Source organism: Mus caroli, chromosome 11 (genome assembly GCF_900094665.2).
Source record: "Mus caroli chromosome 11, CAROLI_EIJ_v1.1, whole genome shotgun sequence".
Lineage (NCBI taxonomy): Eukaryota > Metazoa > Chordata > Mammalia > Rodentia > Muridae > Mus > Mus caroli.
The window spans coordinates 49420160-49443124 of NC_034580.1; the positions used below are offsets into that span (position 1 = coordinate 49420160).

Sequence of the window (22965 nt, forward strand, 5' to 3'; positions counted from 1 at the left end):
TCACAGCACAGTCAGTGAGCCTCCACAGCCACTCAGTCTAGATGAGATGTGTGTCACAGCACAGTCAGTGAGCCTCCACAGCCACTCAGTCTAGATGAGATGTGTGTCACAGCACAGTCAGTGAGCCTCCACAACCACTCAGTCGTGTTTGCTAGTAATAAAGTAATTTTTTTATCAGGTGCTTTTAGTAATTCATTTTCATTAGAAAGGAATTTATTGTTTATTACTTGAAATTCACATTTTCCCCTTAAAGCATTTATAATACTAATCATGTGAAAAAAATCATCTAAACATATAACAAATTAATTACAAAATAACAAAATGTATGTATTTTGGGTTTTACTATTTTAGGTTAGAAACCTCAATCAGCAAGGTCTTATTCATTCTTTGAACTGTTGTAAACTGTTTTTTATTCTAGAGAGAGAATATGTGTATATGTGTGTATGCATGCATGTATGAATGTGTGATATATACATACACACATCTATAATATATAAGCACATATATTTATCAGATTTGAAATTAAAGTATGTTTTATGGTCTTGTAAATGAATCCTGATGATCATTGTGCAACAACATCTGGAATGCTGGTGAATCTTACATTTAAAATGGTTGAGAGAGTAAATTTTATTGCAGTTTAAAAAGAACAATGTTGTAGGAGTTGATCTTTGATACTGACCTGAAGTAGATTTATACTCATTTTCAGCTAAAACTACATACTAATTTGTTCTGAACATAAATTCTAGTTGGCGTAGCCAAATTGAATTGTGAAAAACTTGACGCTCTGAAATTTGCTACCTGGATGTTGTGGTGGATACTTTAATAATACAGCACCCAAGAATTTGAGGCCATCCTGAACTATGTTGGGAGTTAGCAAAATTCTGTTGTTATTCCTCATGTCCTCTCCCCAGCAAGGAAAGAAATTTGATACTACTCAAAAGAGTTGGAAGGCTTTTCTAACAGGGTTTCGTTCTTTCCTGACTGCAGTGTGTAATGCACCTTGAAGACCGGTTACAGGAGTTATACTTCAAGAGCAAAATGCTGTCTGAGTACCTGAGGGGACAGATGCGTGTTCATGTCAAGGAGCTCGGAGTGGTTCTTGGGTACGTTCATGGTTTCTTTTCTGGCTTTTCTATGTCTCTTGTCATGTTCCATGGAACTGCTTTCTGTTGTTGTTTATTATAGTGTATCTTTTCCTATTAGAGTCTGGGTACTGTTAGTGTTTAGTTTTCTTTGACCCTGGAAAAGTAGATTTCTGTTATCCACTAATATAAATGCATAGGCCCTTGACCTACTCTGCAGTTACTCTCTGAAAAGTAACTCTTATCTGAAATGATAACTAAGGAGGAAAAGGAAGTTGGTTTCCAAGCATAATGTTGCCTTATTGTATTATGTGCTATCAGCTTTTCTATGGTCTGTGTGTACATGATAAAAGGAACTAAAGATTTTTCTCCCTAAATTTAATTTCTATAAAAGGAAAAGGATCAGCATCAATCATTTAGAATCCAGTGTGTATGACAAGCTAAGTTAAAGTCTAATTTTTTTTTTTGTCATCCATTCTGGGCATTTACCCTCATAGCCTCACACTTATTAATACTCTACTGGAGCTATATGTCATCTCCCTCCCTTGCCCAATTCTTTAGTCATTCTGTAGTGTGTAAGCAATATCCAAATTGGAAGTGGCTAGTGTTGTATATTAACATGTCCTTTTGTCAGATATTAGGACTGAACATGATTTAATGACTCCAAATATTTCTGACTTTAACACTATTCACATTCTATACCAAAGGTTGTTCAAATTCCAGTGAAGTTTTTTAGAGAATGGTTCTTTAGTATTTGGAAAATCAGAAACATATAATCTTAATTTCCTGGGAAATAGAAAAGTGTGTGTGTGTGTGTGTGTGTGTGTGTGTGTGTGCGTGTGCGTGCGTGCGCGCACGTGCTACCTTTATTAATACCTTTAGAAATCAAACTAATTTTTAAAATAATTTAATAAACCCAAGTTCATAGTACATTCGGTATAAAATGGAAAGTAAACTACCATCAACTTTTCCTCAGCTTACAACCCCAACATCAACACTGTTGACATTGTTTATTGTTACTGAATTTTAAAATGTATAAAAATAGAAATTGGTTTATATTCTGTCAGTATGCTGTTGTGCAATGCAGCTAACATAGCTTGAATATTTCTGCATATGGATGCATACTGCTAGATCTCATTTTAAGGGTTGTATAGCCTTCCTTTATATAATTTACAGTTTACAATGTTTGCTGTTATAAACTAGTGCTGGAATGAAAATAAATTTTGTCCTGTGAGCATAAGTTCCTGGGAGTAGACTGTTTAATTAAAGTACATACAAACTATTATACACATAATTCTGATAACACTAATCTGGAAAGTACGGTCTGAACAAAAAGCCATCACTTATTAAATAACCAGACTTGTAGCAGACTTTTAAAATTGTTACTCCTGATCTGGAAAATAGCATACAGAGTTTTTAAATTTTTGTTTGAGACAGGACTTCCCTTGTAACTTAACTTGACCTCAAGCTTGTGATCTTCTTCTCTCAGTCTCCTCACTGCAGGATTACAGATGTGTGTATAATTTGAATTGTACAGCATGCCCTCTTTGAATCATTGTGGTATGATGTATTTTCAAGACATTTCCATTACTTGTAGCATATATTATAGGAACTTTTGGTTAAAAGCTCACACAGACTATTATTTTATTACTGGTAAATTGTATTTCTTGCACATCCGTCCCTTGATGAATGTCAGGTCAACTGTGGTGCTTTCCTGTGTCTGTTCCCTGGCTGCCTTTGCATTTAGAAGGGTCCATTCCTTTGAGTCTGTGGTGCTACTGTTGGTGAAATTTTCCAGGTGTTGTTATCTTTAGCTCCTTGCCCTTTTGCTTTTGTCTAGGATAAGCACCTCAGTGCTGAGGTTCACTGGCCATATAGAAGTGACTGTTGCCTCTAAGATTCATAGTTTGGATACAGAAAGCCTGAACTGAGTTGTCTTTTCTTTATTTCAGGATCGAATCCAGTGACCTTCCTCTTCTGGCTGCAGTGGCAAGCACCCACTCTCCATATGTTGCTCAGATACTCCTTTAACATGTCTAGAGGATAATTTTGTTTAAAGTTGAATAGAAACCAAGGAGACAGGCGCTGTATCTGTGGAGCTGTTGCTGTTCGTGCTGTGTTTGTTTTGTGCATTACGCTTTAGGTGAACTCATCACCCCGCATTGTGGTCTGTGTAGACCAGATGACTTTTTATTTTTAACTGGACATCTGAGCAGTGGTAGATTTTTCAACCAAGTGAAACTAAATCAAAATAATTGGGGGTATGTGGAGGGGTGGAATTTGCAAAAGCCAAAGTGTAACTTAGAAATTTCTGTGAATATACAGGAATCTCATACAAACTCTATAAAATGTCACAACTCATGAATAGCAATAGTTGTCTCATGATCAAATGTCAGAAATCTTCAATTCACTGATTTTTAATTTTTATTTCTAAGGTACAGAAATCTGCAAGACCTTGATTTGTTTATTGTTTTGCAATTCAGATCAACTAATTTCTAGTTATTTAAGTATTTTTTTTTAAAAAAAACAACTGTTAATTATGAGAAACTCAGAATGAGTGAAGATGTCATGTGCCCATCCCAAGTGTACATATGTATCTATTTTTTTAAAAAAGCAGGGGTAGAAATACAATATTGATAAACATGCCTTTTTAAAAAAATATTTTTTCATCTAGTATTGTATATAATGTTGAAATACTACCTTCTGATGATTTTTCTGTTTCACGCATTCTAAAATGTATTTAAGCCAATCTTTTTGAGGCTCAAGGTTCTAGATTCCCTAAGAATACTACTTTTTACCATTTGTTTTCTAAGAATAAGCTAATTCTTATCAATATTTACATATTAATTTAATAAATAAAAATTAAGATTAAAAAGTGCACCAAAGCAATGGCAAAAATACTGTATTTTTAAAATATGCTCAGGTGGCCACAAACTTCAGTATCGACCATTATAAACCCATATGAGCAGAATATTTCCTAACAATCCTCAATTTACACTAGTAGAAGTAATATCTTTAAAAATTGTTCTTTCTTTAAGTGTTCCTTTCTTTCAAATGTTGATTGCTTTTCAAAGCTTTCCCCTCATCATCTGTCATTGTCTTTGTATATAGTGCAGATTGTTGCTTGTAAGAAAGGCTAATAAGGAACCAAACTCTTGTAAGTAATGTAAATAAAAAGGTGGGTAGATCATGTTTTCAATATACTCTACTACCTCAGTTTACTTGAATACTGAATTAGAGCTTACTCTCTGCTTGTGTGGGCTAAGATATACATAATGCTAGAATTAAAGTTGGTTTCTGTTTTCATTGACTAATTCTAAAATGTTTAGCTCAAAAAAAAAAAAGAAAAGAAAGAAACAAAGAAACAAAGAAAGAAAAGAAAAACATACCCCCCCCCCCCAACAACCCTACCCACGTGTTCGGTTACTGGATAATTTTATTATAACATATCCATTCTTGCTATTTAAATTTTTCAGTAATTAACAAAAAATTTCTGTGGTTTATAGTCTTCAGAATCTTGAATTTATGTGTCTGGTTACATTTATCTTACTCTTTATGTGTGTTCAAGAGAATTCCAACTAGAAAAGAATAGATAGAATGTTTTAATGGAACATAAACCCCAAATTTAGGGCATCTACAGTTGGCCCTGGTTCTGTTTGTTGGTTCCAGTTAGTGCCTGGGTCTCCCATGGATGACTTGGTGCCAAAGGGTTTTTTTATAGATGTGGAGATTTTTGGGGGTTTTGTTTTGTTTTTGTTTTTGATGTCCTTGTAACCCATCTGTTAGTGGAATTGCTCTGTTGTATTCTGTTGAAATTCAGTGAGTAGATTTCTGTTAGAATTTAGAGTCTGGGAAAGTTCCGCTACGGGCCATTGTACATTGTTTTTTGATTGTGGCTCAGAATAATATGTGTAGCAGGTAGATAATGTTTTGGGATGTTTTCTTGAACATGGAACTTTTCATAGTTCTATTTGAAATCTGTCATTACTACTTAGTAATTCTAGTCTTTAATAAGTGAATGGCTTGTGCACCTAATATTCTCAAAACTCAGCTTTGCTGGAAAGGCCTATCATTTCTTAAAAACTCGCTAGTCCTTATAGGATTCCTGAGTTTGTAATACTTTTATCATCATATTCTTTACTTACTCAAAGCCCAAGGAATGAGCTGCTACTTCACTACAGTGTGGCTGTGATAAATGTGAAAAGAGTTTTGGCCTGTTTAAAATAATTTTCAACTACTTAATGGTACAGACAAATATGTGCTGCATAATAAAAATACCTGTTTATTGTTACAGGAAATTAAAAAGGGATCTTTTATATTATAGGATTAAAACTAATTTTCTGTATATGTTAACTAATTGATTTGATTTTTAAATATCTTGCATTTATTAATGTCTTAATTTTGAATTTGAAAATATTAAGTGCAATAAACATACTACTACAGATTTCATTTTGTTGCACATTGGCACACAGTGCAGATGATCACTAAAAACAATTTGCATAATGCCTCCCTCCGGTAGCTGTCTTATGAGAATGTTCTGCTTTCTCTTAAGTTATTTAGATGATGAATATATACAATGTACATACTTGTTTGTTGTTCTGAATACATTTCTCAAATGTACACCTGTATTATAATAACCTCCCAGTTCTAGGGGAAATTTGTGCAATAAACACTCTTGTCAATTTGATGGGTAATGTTTGTGTTTCTTTCATATGTTAATGAGGCATGTGTGACAGTTTGGGCTCTGGATATCAACCTAGATTGATGAGCATGTGACCTTTCTATAGTGACAGAATCTGTTAATACTTTATTAGATTGTGAGAGTTAAGTAAAATAATGATTGTTAAGAATTTAGCTAAATGCCAAGAATTTTTGGCTGCCACCTTTTGCCAGGGAATCTGAATAGTTACCATATAATGTTCAGAGAAGTTTTAATGTATGCTCTTATAATTGTAATTTTAGTGTCGTATTTTCATTCATACACCCAACTCTATTCATAATGATAAATTGAAATTTTAAGTCCAAACCAAACTCAACCAACCCAAACCAAGAGGTCACCATGTAATGCTATTTAAGAACAATTTATTCAAAACAAATGCCCATGAGCCAGGATGTGGTGGTATAGAGATAGGCAGATCTCTGTGAGCTCAAGGCCATCCTGATCTACAGAGTAAGTTCCAGGACAGTGAAGGCTACACAGAAAAACCCTGTCTCGTAAACAAACAAGCAAAAAATACAAAAAACAACAACACAACAACAACAAATCAGATGACCATTAAATACACAATTAAACAGGTACAACAACATGGACTATTGATTTGGTGTTTTGCACTGCTTTGCTCTCTGATTTTGGATGTAACTCTGAGGAAGTGTGTCCTCTTGCTGTGCATCATGTGGGATTCAGCCCTCTATCTGCAGCAGTCATTTAACCGTGACTAGGTTCGCTGGGAAGCTGTCTTCCTTAAGTTAGGTTGAATTGAGTTAAGTCTTGAAGCAGCACTAGACCAGGACCTAGTTTCATATATTAATTATCTATATCAGTTTTACATTTAAAGGAGTGCTGTTTTAAATCAGTGAAGTATCAAACACTTGAAAAGTATGGATCAGTTATTTATAAACTGTTTGTATAAACTTTAAAAATATAAAATTCCTTAGTATGGAAGACTGATTTTGCTATGAGAAACCATGTAAAATGCAGAAGATTTAATCTAGTTATCTAAAGTCATAAAGTCTCCTGTAAAGTCCAACTTGTCTCTTTAGACCAGAAAGTTTTCCCAGGTATTTGGGGTGACAGGTAGTAATGTGATCCAAAGTTTTTTTTATCTGTGCTTTTCTGTGTGGAAGGGGGCCATAGAGCAGCAAGATAAGACCAAGCCGAGCTGTAGGCCAGTGTGGACTGTGAAGTTGAAGCTTATCAGGTGCGTGAATTTGTCATGTCTACAAATTATTAGGCAAGCTAAGCTTGGCTCTTAGTAATTTTCTATTTTAAACTTCTAGGGGATAGCTAGACTAGCAAAGTTTGTATAAAGGTAACTAAGTTTAGAAAATTAAAAGGGGAAAATAATATAAATTTAAAATAATCTATCAGATTTTATTATATTCCTTAGTAAGAATTTTTAATTTCATTAAAACTATTCAAATTGTTCAAACATGAACTTGTATTTAAGAGAAATCATTTTCCAGAAGAAATAGAAGTGTTTTTGTTTGAATTGTGGTGACATCATAGTGATTCACATGATTTAACTCATAATCTTGAAAATCCTGAAAGCCCACTATTTCCATACAGATGTACAAACTGATGTTCAGAGATGCATTAAATGGTGTCAGGGGTGTGTTCATAACAGTAGTAGAATGCTTGCTAGGGGTTAGGTCCTCCACACTGGGAAACAACTTCCTTTCCTAACGAAAAGTTAAATTCCAGTCTGATTGCCTGCAAAGTTCAAGTTTATAATGATCAAGATTTTTTTTTTTTCCCCTCTTTCAAAATTTTAAGGTGAGGGACTGGAGAGATGGCTCAGCAGTTAAGAGCCCTGGCTGCTCTTCCAGAGGACAGGAGTTCAATTCCCGGCACACACGTGGCAACTCACAACTATTACTCCAGTTTTAGAGGATCTGGCACCCTCAAATAGACATGCATGCAGGCAAAACAGCAATGCACATAAAAATAAATAAAACTTAAATAATATTAGGATGAGACTGAAAATTAATCTTCGGGGGAATTATGTAGTTTATACACTATATATAAACTTAAAATATACATTTTATAAAAGTGACGCAGAGCACTTGCAACACTGTCTCGTTACTTCCTATTGCTGTGATGGGCACTGAACAGAAGCAGCCTGGGATGGAAAGGGTTAGCTTTCCTCTTAGAGGGCAGAAAAGGAAGCAGAGACTGTGAAGGAGCAGTGCTTACTGACTTGCTATGTTTGCTTTCTTAAAGGACCCAGGAGCACTTGCCCACCCCCAGTGGACTGAGTGTTCCACCTCAGTCATTCATTAATCAAGTAAATGCCCCCACAGACTTGCTTACACTTCAGTCTGATGGAGGCATTTTCTCAATTGAGGTTCTCATCCCAAAAGATCTTAGCATGTATCAGTTGACAGAAAAATTAACCAGCACAAGTACCGTATACCTTTTTCACAATTTATGTCTATAGTGGCTGAACCATATGGGGCCTTTGTGCCCTAACCTCAAAAAAGATGTGCTAATAGCGTGTTGTAAACTTCAGGTTTGGGTAAGCTCCAGCGTCCAATGGAAAATACAGCACTGTCAATACTCTGAAATGTTACAGCCTGAACTCTCCTGTTTTTATTAGAGATTCTTACCTTGCCAGAGAAAGGTACTGTGATCCATTATTGGAAAACATGTCTAATCATAAGACACTACGTTCCCTAGTTGGCTGATACTCCTGCAAATACTATGATGTACTTAGATGTGATCACAGCCCTCAATTTAAAAAATTCTGTGTAAATGAAATGCCAGAAGGTGGAGGTTCACAAGGAATGGTGTGACTAGTGTGGCCCACCTATGCTCTGATAAGAACAATACAAAATAACTTTCCCAAAATGATGGAGTCTGGAATTCTGAAAGTTAGCCTTTACGGTTGAAATAGCCTGATAGTCAATTTGACAGGGGACAAATAGAATTCCCCAAGGAAATAAATCTCTGGGCACATCTGTGAAGAAGCTTCTAGATTGGGGTAATGAAGTTAGGAAAAAGCCACTCTTCTGTCTCATGGGCCTGGGGTACTGGACTGAATAAGAAGGCCAGCTAAGCAAGAGCATTCATCATGTGCTATTACCTGACCGTGGACAAAATGAACAGCCACTTGGCACCCCTGTCGCCATGGCATGGTAGGAAAAGGCACTTGCTACCAAGATAATCTGGGTTTGATTCCTCGGGACACAGATAGTGAAAGAAAAAACACTCCTATAAGATGTCTCCATGAGCAGAGAGGTGCATGCCACACACAAAAGAAACATTAAAAAAAAAACCAAAACAAAAAACAATAGGCTGCAGAGATGTGTCTGGTTTATGAGCAAGCAGTGCCCTTGGAGAGGGCCTGAGTTAAGTTCGCAGCACTCATGTCCATTGATTGACAGCTCCTGTTACTTCTGGCTCAATCTGAGGGCCAAAATAAACCTTCTAGGGTTACTTTTATCATAACAGGAATAATAACTGATAATCAGTTTTTGCAGCTTTTCTTGTTCCAAAGAACAAGTAACAAAACTGAAGCTGTCTTTATTTTGTTAGAGACTAGAATGTAAAATTCAATACAAAACGGAGTGGAGAGGTTTGCTCTAAGCACTGCTTAGGTTAAAGCAGCCCCCACCCACTCACTCTCACTGCCCAGCTTTTAGTCAAGGTTGTTAGATTAGGTAAGTGGAAATAAAAGGGCAGATCTACCTCCACAGAAGTTCTGTCCTTTAATCAGAACAAGTGACACCAGTTTCTCCACGGGAGTGGAAGCTGCACAGGTGGTACAGAGGGCCTGTAGGTACTATAGGACGGGGAAAAAAACTTCTGGGATATAAGATTTCACCTGCAGGTCGGTTCCCCAACAGTCTCAAAGTGCTAAATAAATACCAAGTTGGCATGCTGATCTTCTCAGAAGCCGCAAGGATTCTGACAGCCCACAGGTGTTATCTGTCAACTTTCGAATCAGGAGTTCCTTAGTCCACCTGAGGCTTTTTGGTCATAAACCCTTTAAAGGAAGATCCTAAAATTCTGCACACAGAAGCCAAGACAATTTGGTGCATGCTAGGCCAGCAGACTACTCTGAACTATAGCTCTAGTCTTCAAAACGCTTTTTTCTCTTTTTTTTTTGGAGGCAGCTTTCACTATCGATTTCGTGGTTTGTTTTTGTTTTTCAAAGTCGCGTAGAATACGCCACAATGTTGCGGTGGGCTAGGTGCGCGAGTACTGCCCCAAGATCCGTGGCTTGCGGTGCGGTGCGTGGGCTTCCCCGCTTGCTGAATGGCAGCCTCGATTTCCGCGGGGCCATAAGAGCCCCGCGGCTTCCGGACTCGAGCGCTAAACCAAAGCAGCTTCCCCACAGCTCTGCCCAATAGTCTATTTTTGGCGACGCCCTCGTAGCATTTCCGGAACCTCAACCGGAAGCTGGGTATGCGGAAACTACAATCCTGGAACCGAGGCGGACTCTCGCGAAGAAAAGCCAAGCCATTCTCCGCCCCCTCCACGCCCAGCTCTCTACGTCACGGCCAGGCGGGCGTTAGTGTGCGCGTCGTGCGCATGCGCATGCGCTCTCGGCCAGTCTCGCCCCCGCGCAGGCGTCTTTCTGGCCAGTCGCGCGTGGGCTGAGGCCCTGGGCGGGCGTTGCGAAGACTTGTTTGCTTGAGTTTGGACCCTGCGACAGTTCTCATTTCCCTCCTGGTGGGGCTGGCGTACACCCGGAGCTGGAGAATGGGCAGCTAGACGCAGGCTAGGGAGCCTGTGGCCGCGGACATGAACTCGCCCGTGGACCCCGGCGCTCGGCAGGCACTGAGGAAGAAGCCGCCCGAGCGGACTCCTGAGGTAAGGCCGGGCACTGGCGAGCACTGCTCGGCCCGGACCTGGCCGTAGCCGCGCGGGGTGATGAGCACCTTTCCTACCGCTTCCTGCCGGGGACTTCCTTGTACTTGTGATAAGAAAGCACCGTTACTGTTGACTGGCTTCTGAGTTTGTGTGCGCTCAGGTGGGCTGAAAAACAAGCTGGGAATTGTGATGTGTAAGAGACAGTTCATACCATAGCCAGTGTGTGCTGTGCGCTCATCTCAGATACGGCACAATTGCCCCCAGAAGACAGGTTTCCAGTGTCCGTATCGGACTCTGCGTCAGCCAGATAGTAAGTCCCGTGGCGGGTGATGCGTGTTGAGTGGTTCCCTGGGTGCTTTTTCAAACTTTCCGTGGGAAGTTTAAGATTATTTGTTAAGTTTTCTTGGTTTGAAGACGTTTCTATAATCTTAGTGGCTATGTGTATTATGCCAAAATTAAAAAAAAGAAAAAAGAAAACCCAACAGCGATGTAAATTCAATGAGTCGTCTTGTTTGAAGTTGCAGTAACTGAAATGAAATGTTTTAATTTTTAGTCACGGGAGTTTCAGACTTAGAGTTCTTTGCATAGAAAGTCTCAAACTGGGTAACACTCTGGGACATGACATTATTGCAGCCATTATTGAAGCTGTGATGAGTCCAGCTTGCTTCCTGAAACCTTGATCTTTGCATAGTAACAAGGCACCTGCCTACCCCTTTCCAGGGGCTACTTTTTCCTACTTATAATTTAAGAATCAGCTTTTCTGTGGTGATGATTACCATTGTAATGTGCATTTTAAGTTTTATTTACGAACATTATCTAGGTAATGAGGGAATATCTAATATCTAATTCGGTACTTAGTTTGAAATTGAGTCTTTTTAAGTAGAGGAAGTTTTCTGAACTGTTGGGGACCTTATGCTTGGTCATGTGTGCTGTGTTGAGGACTTTTATCTTGTTTTACAGGAATAGCAACATTGTTGAAGGGAATATTAACGGCTTGGATTCATTGGCTGTATTTTTGAATGAGTGTAGAATTTAGGTTACTAATAAATCATTATCCAGAGTGCTAGTGATGGTTTATTTTGACAAAGAGTTCTATGAAATTCTCACAAGTTCGTTTCTGCTGTCAAAAGATTCTCATAGTGGACTCGTAAGAGTCTGTTATAAATATATTAATTTGGTAATTATTCATTGCCAACCTGTTCAAGGTTCTATTTTGTACATTAGAAAATTTTAGTGGACACAATAGACAGGTCCTTTAGTTCTTACGTTCTGATGGATTAAGGAATTGAGAAGGTAGGTGATAAATAATGCAGCATGCTAGCTAGTAATGGCTATTTCCAATAATAGGATAAGGAGAATTGGGGAAAGGGAAAATAAGCTATTGTCCTAGGTAACTTGACTTGCTTATTGAATGAAACTGGGTATCCCTGTGTAGCTCACAGCAACCTGGAACCATAACTTGTCGGCACTTTGCTTGTATGAGGATGGTAGTGACCCTCACCATACCTGGTTCAAGGATTTGACTTGATGTGCATTCTATTGATGCATACGAATGGGATTATGTGCATTCTATTGATGCATACGAATGGGATTATGTGCAGAGTTTTATGAGGAAGAAAGTTTATGCAAATGGAGGAAATGGTCATTGCCAAGACCCTGTGATTAGAGTGTTCTGTTCATACATTCCAGGATTAACAGGGAACTCTTGAGTAGTGGGCAATGAGCCAGGGTGGGTAGGAAGTCCTAGATGGTGCTGTAGGATAGGACACAGCATGTAGGACTTTGTAAACTGTGAGGGTTGTTACTACTACTGTTGCTACCACCACCACCACTACTGCTACTTTTATCGGCAGTGAAATGGGTGAGTTACCATCTGAAGGTTTTGAAGCAGTGGAATGAAACTGCCTTGATAGAGTTTCAAAAAGACTGGCTGTTGTGTAGAGTGTAGACCAGGTGGAAACAAGGGTAGGAGCAGGAAGTTAGAAGCTATTGCATAAATGGGCTAAGAGATGATGATAGCTCAGACTAAAATGACAGCCATGGGGATTCTGAATAGCCATCAACTTCTGAAAATATTTTTAACCTTTAGCCAGGAGCCTTTGTTAATAATGTACTAGGTATAGACTGAAGGAAAAAGAATTGAACGTGGTTTCAGAGTTTGGGGTCTAACTTATGGAGTGTTGAAGTTGTTACCAAAGACAAGTTGAAGCGTTGTCAAAGAAATGGCCTTGGATGTCACGCAGTGATACAATGCACACCTAGTGTCATGAGATCCTGGACTTCATCCTCAGCACCACAAAACAGAAATACAAGAGATTTACCAGAGTTGATTTTTGCGAGGGGGGAATATCACAAATTATGTTTTCAATATGTCTAATTTAAAATATCTGTTAGAAATGTTGGAGTAAACATTTAGCACATAAAAGTTATGTTTCTAAGAGAAGGCTGGACTAGAGAGTTAAAATTTATAGTCATCGGGTTGTAGATTATTTTCAGTTGGGAGAATTATGAAATTATCAATATAGAGTGTATAGAGAATAGGAGAGGTTAAAATTTACAGTCATTGGAATGTAGATATTTTCAGTTATAAGAATATATGAAATTAGGAATATAAAGAATATACATAGAGAATAGGGGTCACACATCATGATCCCAGCACCTGGGACTCTGAGGAGGAAAATTGCCATTGTTTCCAGGCCTGCCTGGTATGAGTGAGGATGGATGTGTTTGGGTGTGACATGTCTTAGAAAAAAAATGTTAGAATAAATAGGTAGATTAAGAGACAGAGGGGCTGGAGAGAGAGCTCATTGACTAAAAGCATTTACTGCTCTTCAGAGGTCCTGAGCTCAATTCTCACCAACCACATGGTGGCTCACAACCATCTATATTGAGATCTGATTCCTTCTTCTGGCATGCAGGCATATATGCATATAGAGCACTCATATACATAAAATACATAAATAAATCTTCAAAAAGAGAGACAGAAACAGACACATATACACCCAGTGTATAGTGATATCATGGAAGCCAAGTTAATAAAATTGCATGTTCTAGGAGTGTAGTTAGTTGTAGAGCATTTGTCTGTCACATGTGAAGCCTTGGGCTCAATTCTCAGGGTAGGATTGGGGGATTCTATTTTTAAAAGCTAGGCATGATAACACACGTCTGGAATACCAGCGTTTATGAAGTGGAGGCTACAGCATTAAGAGTACCAGTCCAGTCTGGGCTACATAAGACCATGTTTCAAACAAACAAAAACCAAAGTTACAATGGGAGGGGATAACATTCCTGTGTTAAGCTTAATTTAGTTCCTTTTCCTTGAGTATGTACTGAGTGTAAAGCATGTGAAAATATACAAATAGGCAACATTATGGTTTGAATTTCAAATCATCTCCCCCTACCCATACACACATATAGGCTTCTGTGCTTCAATACCTTGTCCCCTGCTTGGTGACAATGTTGTTGGGAGGTTGTGAAACCTTTGGAGCAGATGTGGGTCACTGGGGATAGGTCTTTCAGTCCTAGTCCAGCCTTACTTCTAGCCGAAGCTTGCTCTTTTCTGTTAATCACCAAACATCTGAGGAGCTTTTGCCTCACTCTCTACCCTTTACTCACAGCATAGATCCACCCACTTTAGCCATCCTGCATTCCCTGTGGTGGTGGACTGATAGCCCCTGAAGGTAGAAACCAGCTTCTGTCAGGAAGCAAGTCAGAATGTAAATTGCTAATACAGCGGTGTGTTTGTTTTTGAGACAGGGTCTCACTGCGTACCCTAAACTGTTCTCTAAATCATTATTATCTTTTTGTCTCAGCTTCTGAAGTTCTTGGATTATAAGCGTGTGCCACCAGGCCAAGTTTAGAATCTGTGTTTTTATAACTTTGTAATAAATCTTAGTGAACTAGACTCTGAAGTATGACATTCAGATAACTTTCTAAAAGTTTTTACTTCTCTAGCTCTTTTTCCTACTTTTTGGATCCAAGTTTCACAACAAATTGTCTTTCCTGAGCTCTCTGATTTCCTTTCCCATTTTTAAAAAAGGATTTCTTATGGGAAAATGTGGGCTTAAGTACTGGTCTTGGTAATTAAAAGTGTTCTAAAACCACAAAAGCTATTAAAGAGATATGGATTCAAGTAGAACACCTAACTAGCATGTGTAGGACCTGGACTGTAGCCCAGCCAAAAACAGGTACACAAGTCAATAGCACTAATATTCAGTCAAGCTGAAACTAGTGGGTTATTTGAGCACACAAGTTTAAGTCTAACCCAGACAAAGTAGTTGAGACCATGACTCAAAAAAAAAGGGGCTTTACTGTATTCCAAAATGTTTCCTGAGACTTCTAGTAACTGTCATAGTGTCGTAGTATTCTGTATACTGTGTTGTTTGCACAGGAGCAGAATGGACTAATGATGTGTTTCTCAGAATGTTCTGTTACAAAATGTACAGTATATCTGTAAATACATTACCACTGCTTATGAACCTAGGCTATATAATTTCCCAACTCAGGAAATATACTTAAGCTCACTTTTTATTAATAAATACTAGGTCAATCTTCCACATCTTAAATTAGAACCTTCAAAACTAGCTTATAGGCATTGATATTTATACATGGCCCATGTATTAATTCTGATACATATACAGAGATTTGAGAAACTGTGCATCATGCCACATTCTTCACCTCTGCTTTGCACAGTATATATGTGGTATAATAACAGCCTTGGAATTTAGGGGTTTGTTTTGGTGATAGAGTCTATGTAGTCCAGACTGGCCTCACTTTCTGTATAGCCAAGCCTGTATAGACCTCAAGCCTGATGATCCTCCTGCTTTAGCCTCCCAAGTGTTGAGACTCCATGGTCATGATACCACCCATTGCAAGTCCTAGAATTTTTATTTACATGATCCCATTTCAATACTGGTATCTAATATTTTTGTATGTGTGAACTTTTCCTGAGAGAAGTAAATGACTGCTCACTCCAATTAGGTTGCCAACAACAGGACAAAGTAACAGTTCTATCCAAGTATAGGCCTACTATTATGTGAGAAAAACAAACAAGCAAAAATAGCTGCATCACTAAAAAGTCTCATTGCAGTATGGTTGATAACTTCCTCATAGATCCCTCACCCTCCTTGAGTTAAACTTCCACCCTTTATATTCTAAGCAGGTGTGCCCAACCACAGCCCATGCTTGCCACAACTGGCCTAGAATACAGTCCAAAACAAAACTGAAAACTTACTTTAAAAAAATATGATTCCCCTCCCCTACTTCCTTTAAAAGATAAAAAGACTTAGGTTGACAAACCTGCAAATTTTCCTATTTTTCTAAAAATTGAATAAGAGCTGAAGAGATGGCTGGTGATTAAGAGCCCTTGCTGTTCTTCCAAGGGATCTGTGTTATTTCCCCAGTCCCCTCATCAGGTAGCTCACAATCACCTGTAGCTCCTGGACCAGGGGATCCAATGCCCTCTTAAGATTTTGGCATCTTAAAGCACATGGTATACACATAAATAAAACAATTCTTAAAGATGAGTAACATACAGTCATCATAAAGAAGCTGAAATAGCTTGTAAACTATCTGGTTGTGCTGAAAGACAATTCAAATAGAAGAAACTTAGTTATATTTTAGAATAGAAATTCCTTTTCTGTATGGCTTCAAAATGTTTTTTTTAAAGAAACATCAGAGTATTACAAATGACAGTTTTAACTTTTTAGTTTTTTTTTTTTTTTTTTTTTTCAAAAAGGAGTTTGTAGGGAGCTGAGGAGAAGAAGTGCTGAGTTCAAGACCAGCCTGGGCTATAGTGTGAGACCCTAACTCAAAATGAATAGGGGAAAATTTTGCCAGCCAGAATTTCATGCTCATTTGGGTGCTAGTACAATTCTACCTCAAATTTAAAGATAACAAAAAAAATAAGACCTACAATTATTTCTTAACCTTCAGATTTTAGAATAATGGTCTGTGACTCTAAACCTGTAGAATGGATCCCCCACCCTCCCCCCACCTGGCAAAACACCACTAATGTACTTGAATCATTTTTGAGTGAGTCACTTTGCACACTCTGAGGGTGGCTGAACAAAGATTCTGCTGTGTGTTTTCCCAGCCAATGTACATTCAGAGGGTTCTTTGGGGGGTGGGAGGAGGTATTTATACTTCTGGACCCTTTGACCTTCATTTGTAAATCCAACTAAATATAAAAAAGCAACGTCAGATCTAGATGAAATCTTTATTAAAGAAAAGCTGGGGGCTGGAGAGATGGCTCAGTGGTTAAGAGCACTTAATCTTCCAGAGAATGTGGTGGTTCACAACCATCTATAGCTTTGTTTCCTGAGGATTCATACCCTTTAACGGGCTCTATAGGCACCAGGCACACTCCACAACCATAAATTCAGGCAGAACACCCATTCATATAAAGAAAAAAAAAAAAAAAACATGGCCAACTGGGAGTTTGGACCATGTGATTTTTGTTTCTGAGATGGCTAGGAACTTACCTAAATTCTCCCAGAAGGAAAAGCAGCCAACATGATGAGCTTCATGACATGAGGATCTTTGGAAGGGATGTAGTGAATGTGAGTGCTGTGAACTGTTCTTCATTAGACAAGCTGAGTTAGTTAAAGTAGGGTGTGGCTGTATATAAAAAACAGAATGGTGACTTCTGGCATGGCAGTGGAAGCTATCATTCATGCTACCACTATTCTTTCCCACTCCTGTCTACCACTAAAGCTTTTGGACAAGTGCATGGGGTCAAGAATTCACACTGTTGGCCTGGAGAGATGGCTCAGCTGTTAAAGGCTAGGCTCACAACCAAAAATAAAAGAATTCATACTGTAATGAAGTGTAATAAAGAGGTACACTGTCTTAATTAGGGTTTCCATTGCTATAAAGAGACACCATGACCAAGGCAACTCTTAAAATGGACAACATTTAATTAGGGATGACTTACAGGTGGTTAGGACAAAGCTATCTCAAAGCCTACCCCCATAGTAACATACTCCCTCCAATAAGGCCACACCTCCTAATAGTGCCACTTCTTGGGTCAAGCATATTAAAACCTTCACATTCCACTCCCTGACCCCATAGGCTTGTTCAAACACATGAGTCTATGGTGGCCATACCTAGCCATAGCATAAAACAAAATACATTTAGCCCAACTTCACAAGTACCATAGTCTATAACAGACTCAACAATGTTAAAATCTCTTCTGTGATTCATGCAGTCTCTTAACTATAATACCTTATAGAATCAAAATACAAAAGCAGATCACATACTTCCAACATCATAGGATATATATATATTACCATTCCAAAAACTTAATGGTGAGAAAATACTGTACCAAAGCAAGACCAAAACCAGCTGGACAAACTCCATCTCCATGTCTGATGTCCAACTCCTTTCTGCTTTGTTGACTACAGCACAATTCTCTTTGGCTGGTTCCACTCCCTCTTAGCAGCTTTCCTTGGCAGGTTTCCTGGGGCTCTGGCATCTCAACTATCTTGGGGTCTCCAAGACAACTTCAACATTACAGCTTTTTGTTCCAATGCCTGGAACACATGATCTTCTGGGCTTCTTCAAAAGGCTTCAGTCACATCTCTAGCTTTGCCCTCTGTATCACTCTAAGCCCTGGTTGACTCCATTCCACTGCTGTTGGTGTTCTTGATGTTCATCTCATGGTATTGGCAGTTTTCCACTGCAACTAGACTTCACCAATAGCCTCTCACAGGCTCTCTTTACAATGCCAAGCTTCAGCCATGTGGCTCTGGCTTTAGAGTCAAGAATAGAAGGAACTACTGGGATTGTTGATACTGGTTAGTTGGAGCAAAGAAATTTGTGGTGATAAGAAGAGACCAGCATAACTGAGCTGAAATCTTCTTTGTATGTGATCCCTTTTCAGTCCTCTGCTGTAACTGAGGCTTCACCTTTACTAATGGCCTTTGCTGGCCTCACACAGTGCCAAGCCTCAGCTTCTTCCCTTCATGCCTTCAAAACTATCTCTGGAAAACAGCTTCTTTGTGCTCTCAGAAGACACTTCCCAGAAGATTAAGCTCTCTCAAAGCCCACCCCCACAGTGACTTACTTCCTCTAATAAAACCACACCCACCCCAACAAGGCCACACCTCCTAATAATGCCACTCCCTGGGGTAAGCATATTCAACATACCACATACACTTCTAACTTTGATAACTTTGTTTATGTGGTGCTGGAAGCACAGTTTGAAATGCACCAGAAGGAAGATTACTAAACTAGATCAGATTTGATAGATGGAATAACATAGCAGTGTTCGTTCCTGGAGAAGGAGAGCCTAAACTACAAATGGGTTTCCTTGACTTCTTGACTTATGCTAAGTTTTGGGTGTTTGTTTTGTTTTTAACCTATTCTATAAAGTTAAGTTCCTATTAATAGGAAATGAACAAAGATGTGCACCCATTTTTCTAAGCTAATCTTTGAGACTGTGTGTTTCTTTGAGACTGTCTTTGTGCCCTAGATGACCTGGAATTGCTCTGTTACTCTGTATTCGAATGTACAGAGATCTTCCTGTCTCTGCCTCTTAAGTGCTGGGATTAAAGGTGTGTGCCACCACACCTGTCTGTTTGGGTTTTTGGAGACTAAAAAATAAAAACATTTCTGAATTTAAAACAAAACAAAAAAAACAAAAAGAAGGAGGAGCAAAAAACCCCCCAAAACCAGAATGGTTATCTTAGCTCACAGGAAGGTGAGGCAGAATGATTAGGAGTTCAAGGCTAGCTTCAGCTATCTAAGTTTGAGACTAGCCTTGGCTACATAAGATTTTGTCTCATAAACATGAGAATGAATTCTTTTTGTAGAATTCCCAGGTTTTAGAGTCATAAGCAACACTCATTTGCTGCTCTTCTGGAGTATGCTTCCAAAGGCCACATTCCTAATTGTTTGGTATAAATGGTAACTTTGGCAGTGGGAGAGCTTCAGGGCTTTGACACATGGCAAACAGTAAGATTGATTCTATAAAACCCTAAACCATAGTAGAACTTGCATAACAGGGTAACAGGTATTTTATTTGATATGTGTGGGGAGAGGGAACATCATTACCAAAATGAGGCTTGCATGTGCAAAGGAACTGAATTCCAAAGAAGTAAAATAAAATTTCTTGTTCAACTTGGGGGTCCCTGATAGAGGAGATGGAGAAGGGACTGAAGGAGCTGAGGGGGTTTGCAGCCCCATGTAGGGAGCAACAGTGTCAACAGGCCAGACCCCCTGGAGCTCCCTGGGACTGGACCACCAACCAAAGGACACCCATGGAGTGGCCCATGGCGCTGGCCACATATGTGGCAGAAGATAGCCTTGTTGGACATCAGTGGGAGGAAAGGCTCTCTGGCCTGAGGATGTTCAATGCCCAGTGTAGGGGAATGCCAGGGTTGGAAGGATGGGAGCGGATGGGTGGGGGAGCACCCTCACAGAGGCATGGGGAGGGGTGATGGAATAATGGGTTTCTAAAGGGGAGACCTGGAAAGGCGAAAACATTTGAAATGTAAAGAAAATATTCAAGAAAAAAAAGGAAATAACTGCAGGAAAAAAATTCTTGCTCAAGCTATATGACTTAACAGGGTCTTTATTAGCACTGACTTTAGTTAGAATAATAAACAAAGGTAGCAGCGTGAGCGGGAGGCGGAGCCGGGGGAGCTGCTACTGTAACTCCCCCTGGCCTTAGGCGCAGCTGCTTGAGGAGGGAGGAGTTACCACCGCTGCTCGGCAATGATGGCAGTGACCTAAAATCCTCAGGAAGCCGCAGGGTCATGGCCCAGAAGCACCCGGGAGAAAGAAGGTTGTGTGGAGCCCACCGCAGTGGTGGTTCCTCCCTCAGTACATCAGGATCCTCTGTGGACCCCGAAATACTTTTATTCTCAGGACTCAGGGACTCAGCAGAGACTGCTCCTAATGGTACACGACGCCTCAAAGAGCACTCCGGCCCTAAGTACACACAGCCTCCAAATCCAGCCCACTGGTCGGATCCAAGCCATGGTCCTCCAAGGGGTCCAGGACCACCTAGAGGAGGAGGCTACCCTGATGAGAGCGAGACAGGTTCAGAAGAGTCAGGAGTGGACCAGGAACTCTCAAGAGAGAATGAGACTGGGTACCAGGATGATGGGAGTCCTTCTTTTCTTTCCATTCCATCTGCTTGTNACTGCCAGGGAAGCCCTGGNGTNCCCGAAGGGACTTACTCCGAGGAAGGAGATGGCTCTTCTNGCAGCCTTTGCCACCATTGCACCTCTCCAGCCTTGGGGGAAGATGAAGAGTTGGAAGAAGAATATGATGATGAGGAACCTCTTAAATTTCCCAGTGATTTTTCACGTGTGTCCAGTGGAAAGAAACCCCCGTCCCGGAGGCAGAAGCACCGTTTTCTGATCAAGGAGGATATTCGGGATAGTGGACGCAGAGAACCCAAGGCCCCAGGTCGTCATCGGCTGGCCCGAAAAAGAAGTCAGACAGATAAGCGCAGAGGCCTGGGACTGTGGGGAGTAGAGGAACTNTGTCAGCTTGGACAAGCAGGCTTCTGGTGGCTGATTGAACTTCTGGTATTGGTGGGAGAGTATGTGGAAACCTGTGGCCATCTCATTTACGCATGCAGGAAGCTGAAAGGCAGTGACCTGGACCTTTTTCGAGTCTGGGTGGGGGGCTGGGCCCCCGTGATGTTCAAGTTTCTAAGCCAGAGCTGCTTCTGTGTGGCGGTGCTGCTCATCTGTATTCTTAGGGTAGTGGGTGCTTTCCTCCTCCTGGCTCTCGCCCTATTTTTGGGATGTCTACAGTTGGGCTGGAGGTTTTCGGTGGGACTGGGCAACCGGTTAGGCTGGAGGGATAAGACCGCTCAGCTGTTCTCTTGGCTGGGTTCTCCAGCCTTGCATCATTGCTTGACTCTGCTGAAAGATAGCAGGCCATGGCAGCAGCTGGTAAGGTTAATACAGTGGGGCTGGCAGGAGCTGCCCTGGGTCAAGCAGAGGACTAAGAAACAGGGCAATGCACCTGTAGCTAGTGGGCGATACTGCCAGCCTGAAGAGGAAGTGGCCCGACTCTTGACCATGGCTGGGGTTCCTGAAGATGAACTAAACCTTTTTCATGTGCTGGGGGTTGAAGCTACAGCNTCNGACACTGAACTAAAGAAGGCCTATAGGCAGCTAGCAGTAATGGTCCATCCTGATAAAAATCACCATCCCCGGGCTGAGGAGGCCTTCAAAATTTTGCNGGCAGCTTGGGACATTGTCAGCAACCCNGAGAGGNGGAAGGAATATGAGATGAAACGAATGGCAGAGAATGAGCTCAGCCGGTCAGTGAATGAGTTTCTGTCGAAGCTACAAGATGACCTCAAGGAGGCAATGAACACGATGATGTGCAGCAGATGCCAAGGAAAGCATAGGAGGTTTGAAATGGACCGGGAACCCAAGAGTGCCAGATACTGTGCTGAGTGTAACAGGCTGCATCCTGCTGAGGAAGGAGACTTCTGGGCAGAGTCGAGCATGCTGGGCCTCAAGATCACCTACTTTGCGCTGATGGATGGAAAGGTGTATGACATCACAGAGTGGGCTGGATGCCAACGTGTGGGTATCTCCCCAGATACCCACAGAGTTCCTTACCACATCACATTTGGTTCTCGGGTACCGGGCGCCAAGAGGGCCACTCCAGAGTCCCCTCCTGCTGACCTGCAGGATTTCTTGAGCCGAATCTTTCAAGTACCTCCGGGGCCGGTGTCCAATGGGAACTTCTTTGCCGCACCTCACCCTGGCCCTGGGACCACTTCNACCTCTAGGCCCAACAGTTCAGTACCCAAGGGAGAAGCCAAACCTAAACAGCGGAAGAAAGTGAAGCGGCCCTTTCAACGATGACACCCCTTCTCTTCCTTCCTCAAATCAATGTCAGGGAGTCAAAAGGGCTGTGTACAGCACAGGGTGGAATTTGATTTATTTTAAAATACTTTAAAAAGGGAAACATTTTAAATTGTTCACTCAGTATTTAGAGGAAACCCATGACCTCTTCTCCCTCTTCCCCAACACCCAGGAACTGAATCTTGTTTTCTGACAATACCAAAGAATAGGAGGTGGTTAGAGCAAAGAACTTCAGGGGCTGGACCTAGTCCAGACAGTACGCTTCTGAGGTGTGGGAACTGGGGATTTCTCTGGGGGCTGTATGCCTTTATCTTATCATCTGCTCTTAAGAGCAGATGAAACACACCCCCTTTTAAATGAGTGTATCTTATTTCTTAAACCCATATCAGGGGTTCCCCTCCCCCCTTTACCCTGATATACTAGCTAAAAGAAAAAGCATGTAGCCCTAATTTTGGAGACACAGAACTCAAGAGTGGAAACTGATTTTTTCCTCTGACTTTCACTTTAT

The 22965-nt window shown here is 40.4% G+C and overlaps 3 protein-coding genes across 12 annotated transcripts in view; all 3 read left to right on the plus strand.

Annotated features, from left to right (window-relative positions):
- The window catches only part of Fnip1 (folliculin interacting protein 1), an 80128-nt gene extending 74359 nt beyond the window's left edge, over positions 1 to 5769 (plus strand). For all 3 annotated transcript variants that reach the window (XM_021175415.2, XM_021175416.2, XM_029483214.1), the window contains 2 exons: positions 988 to 1103; positions 3035 to 5769. In XM_021175415.2, coding sequence (XP_021031074.1) covers positions 988 to 1103; positions 3035 to 3113 — 195 coding nt within the window. In that variant the 3' untranslated portion in view covers positions 3114 to 5769. The remainder of the gene's footprint in view (positions 1 to 987; positions 1104 to 3034) is intronic.
- A 4263-nt stretch (positions 5770 to 10032) lies between these two features.
- The window catches only part of Rapgef6 (Rap guanine nucleotide exchange factor 6), a 175851-nt gene continuing 162918 nt past the window's right edge, over positions 10033 to 22965 (plus strand). For 5 of the 8 annotated variants that reach the window (XM_029483206.1, XM_029483209.1, XM_021175412.2 and 2 more), the window contains exon 1: positions 10033 to 10617. In XM_029483206.1, coding sequence (XP_029339066.1) covers positions 10549 to 10617 — 69 coding nt within the window. In that variant the 5' untranslated portion in view covers positions 10033 to 10548. The remainder of the gene's footprint in view (positions 10618 to 22965) is intronic. The other 3 variants (XM_029483210.1, XM_029483207.1, XM_029483211.1) reach the window with 3 other exon arrangements.
- LOC110304185 (dnaJ homolog subfamily C member 14) lies at positions 20281 to 22940 on the plus strand. The gene has a single exon (XM_021175417.1). The coding sequence runs from the start codon at positions 20376 to 20378 to the stop codon at positions 22455 to 22457; it is 2082 nt and encodes a 693-aa protein (XP_021031076.1). The 5' UTR covers positions 20281 to 20375; the 3' UTR covers positions 22458 to 22940.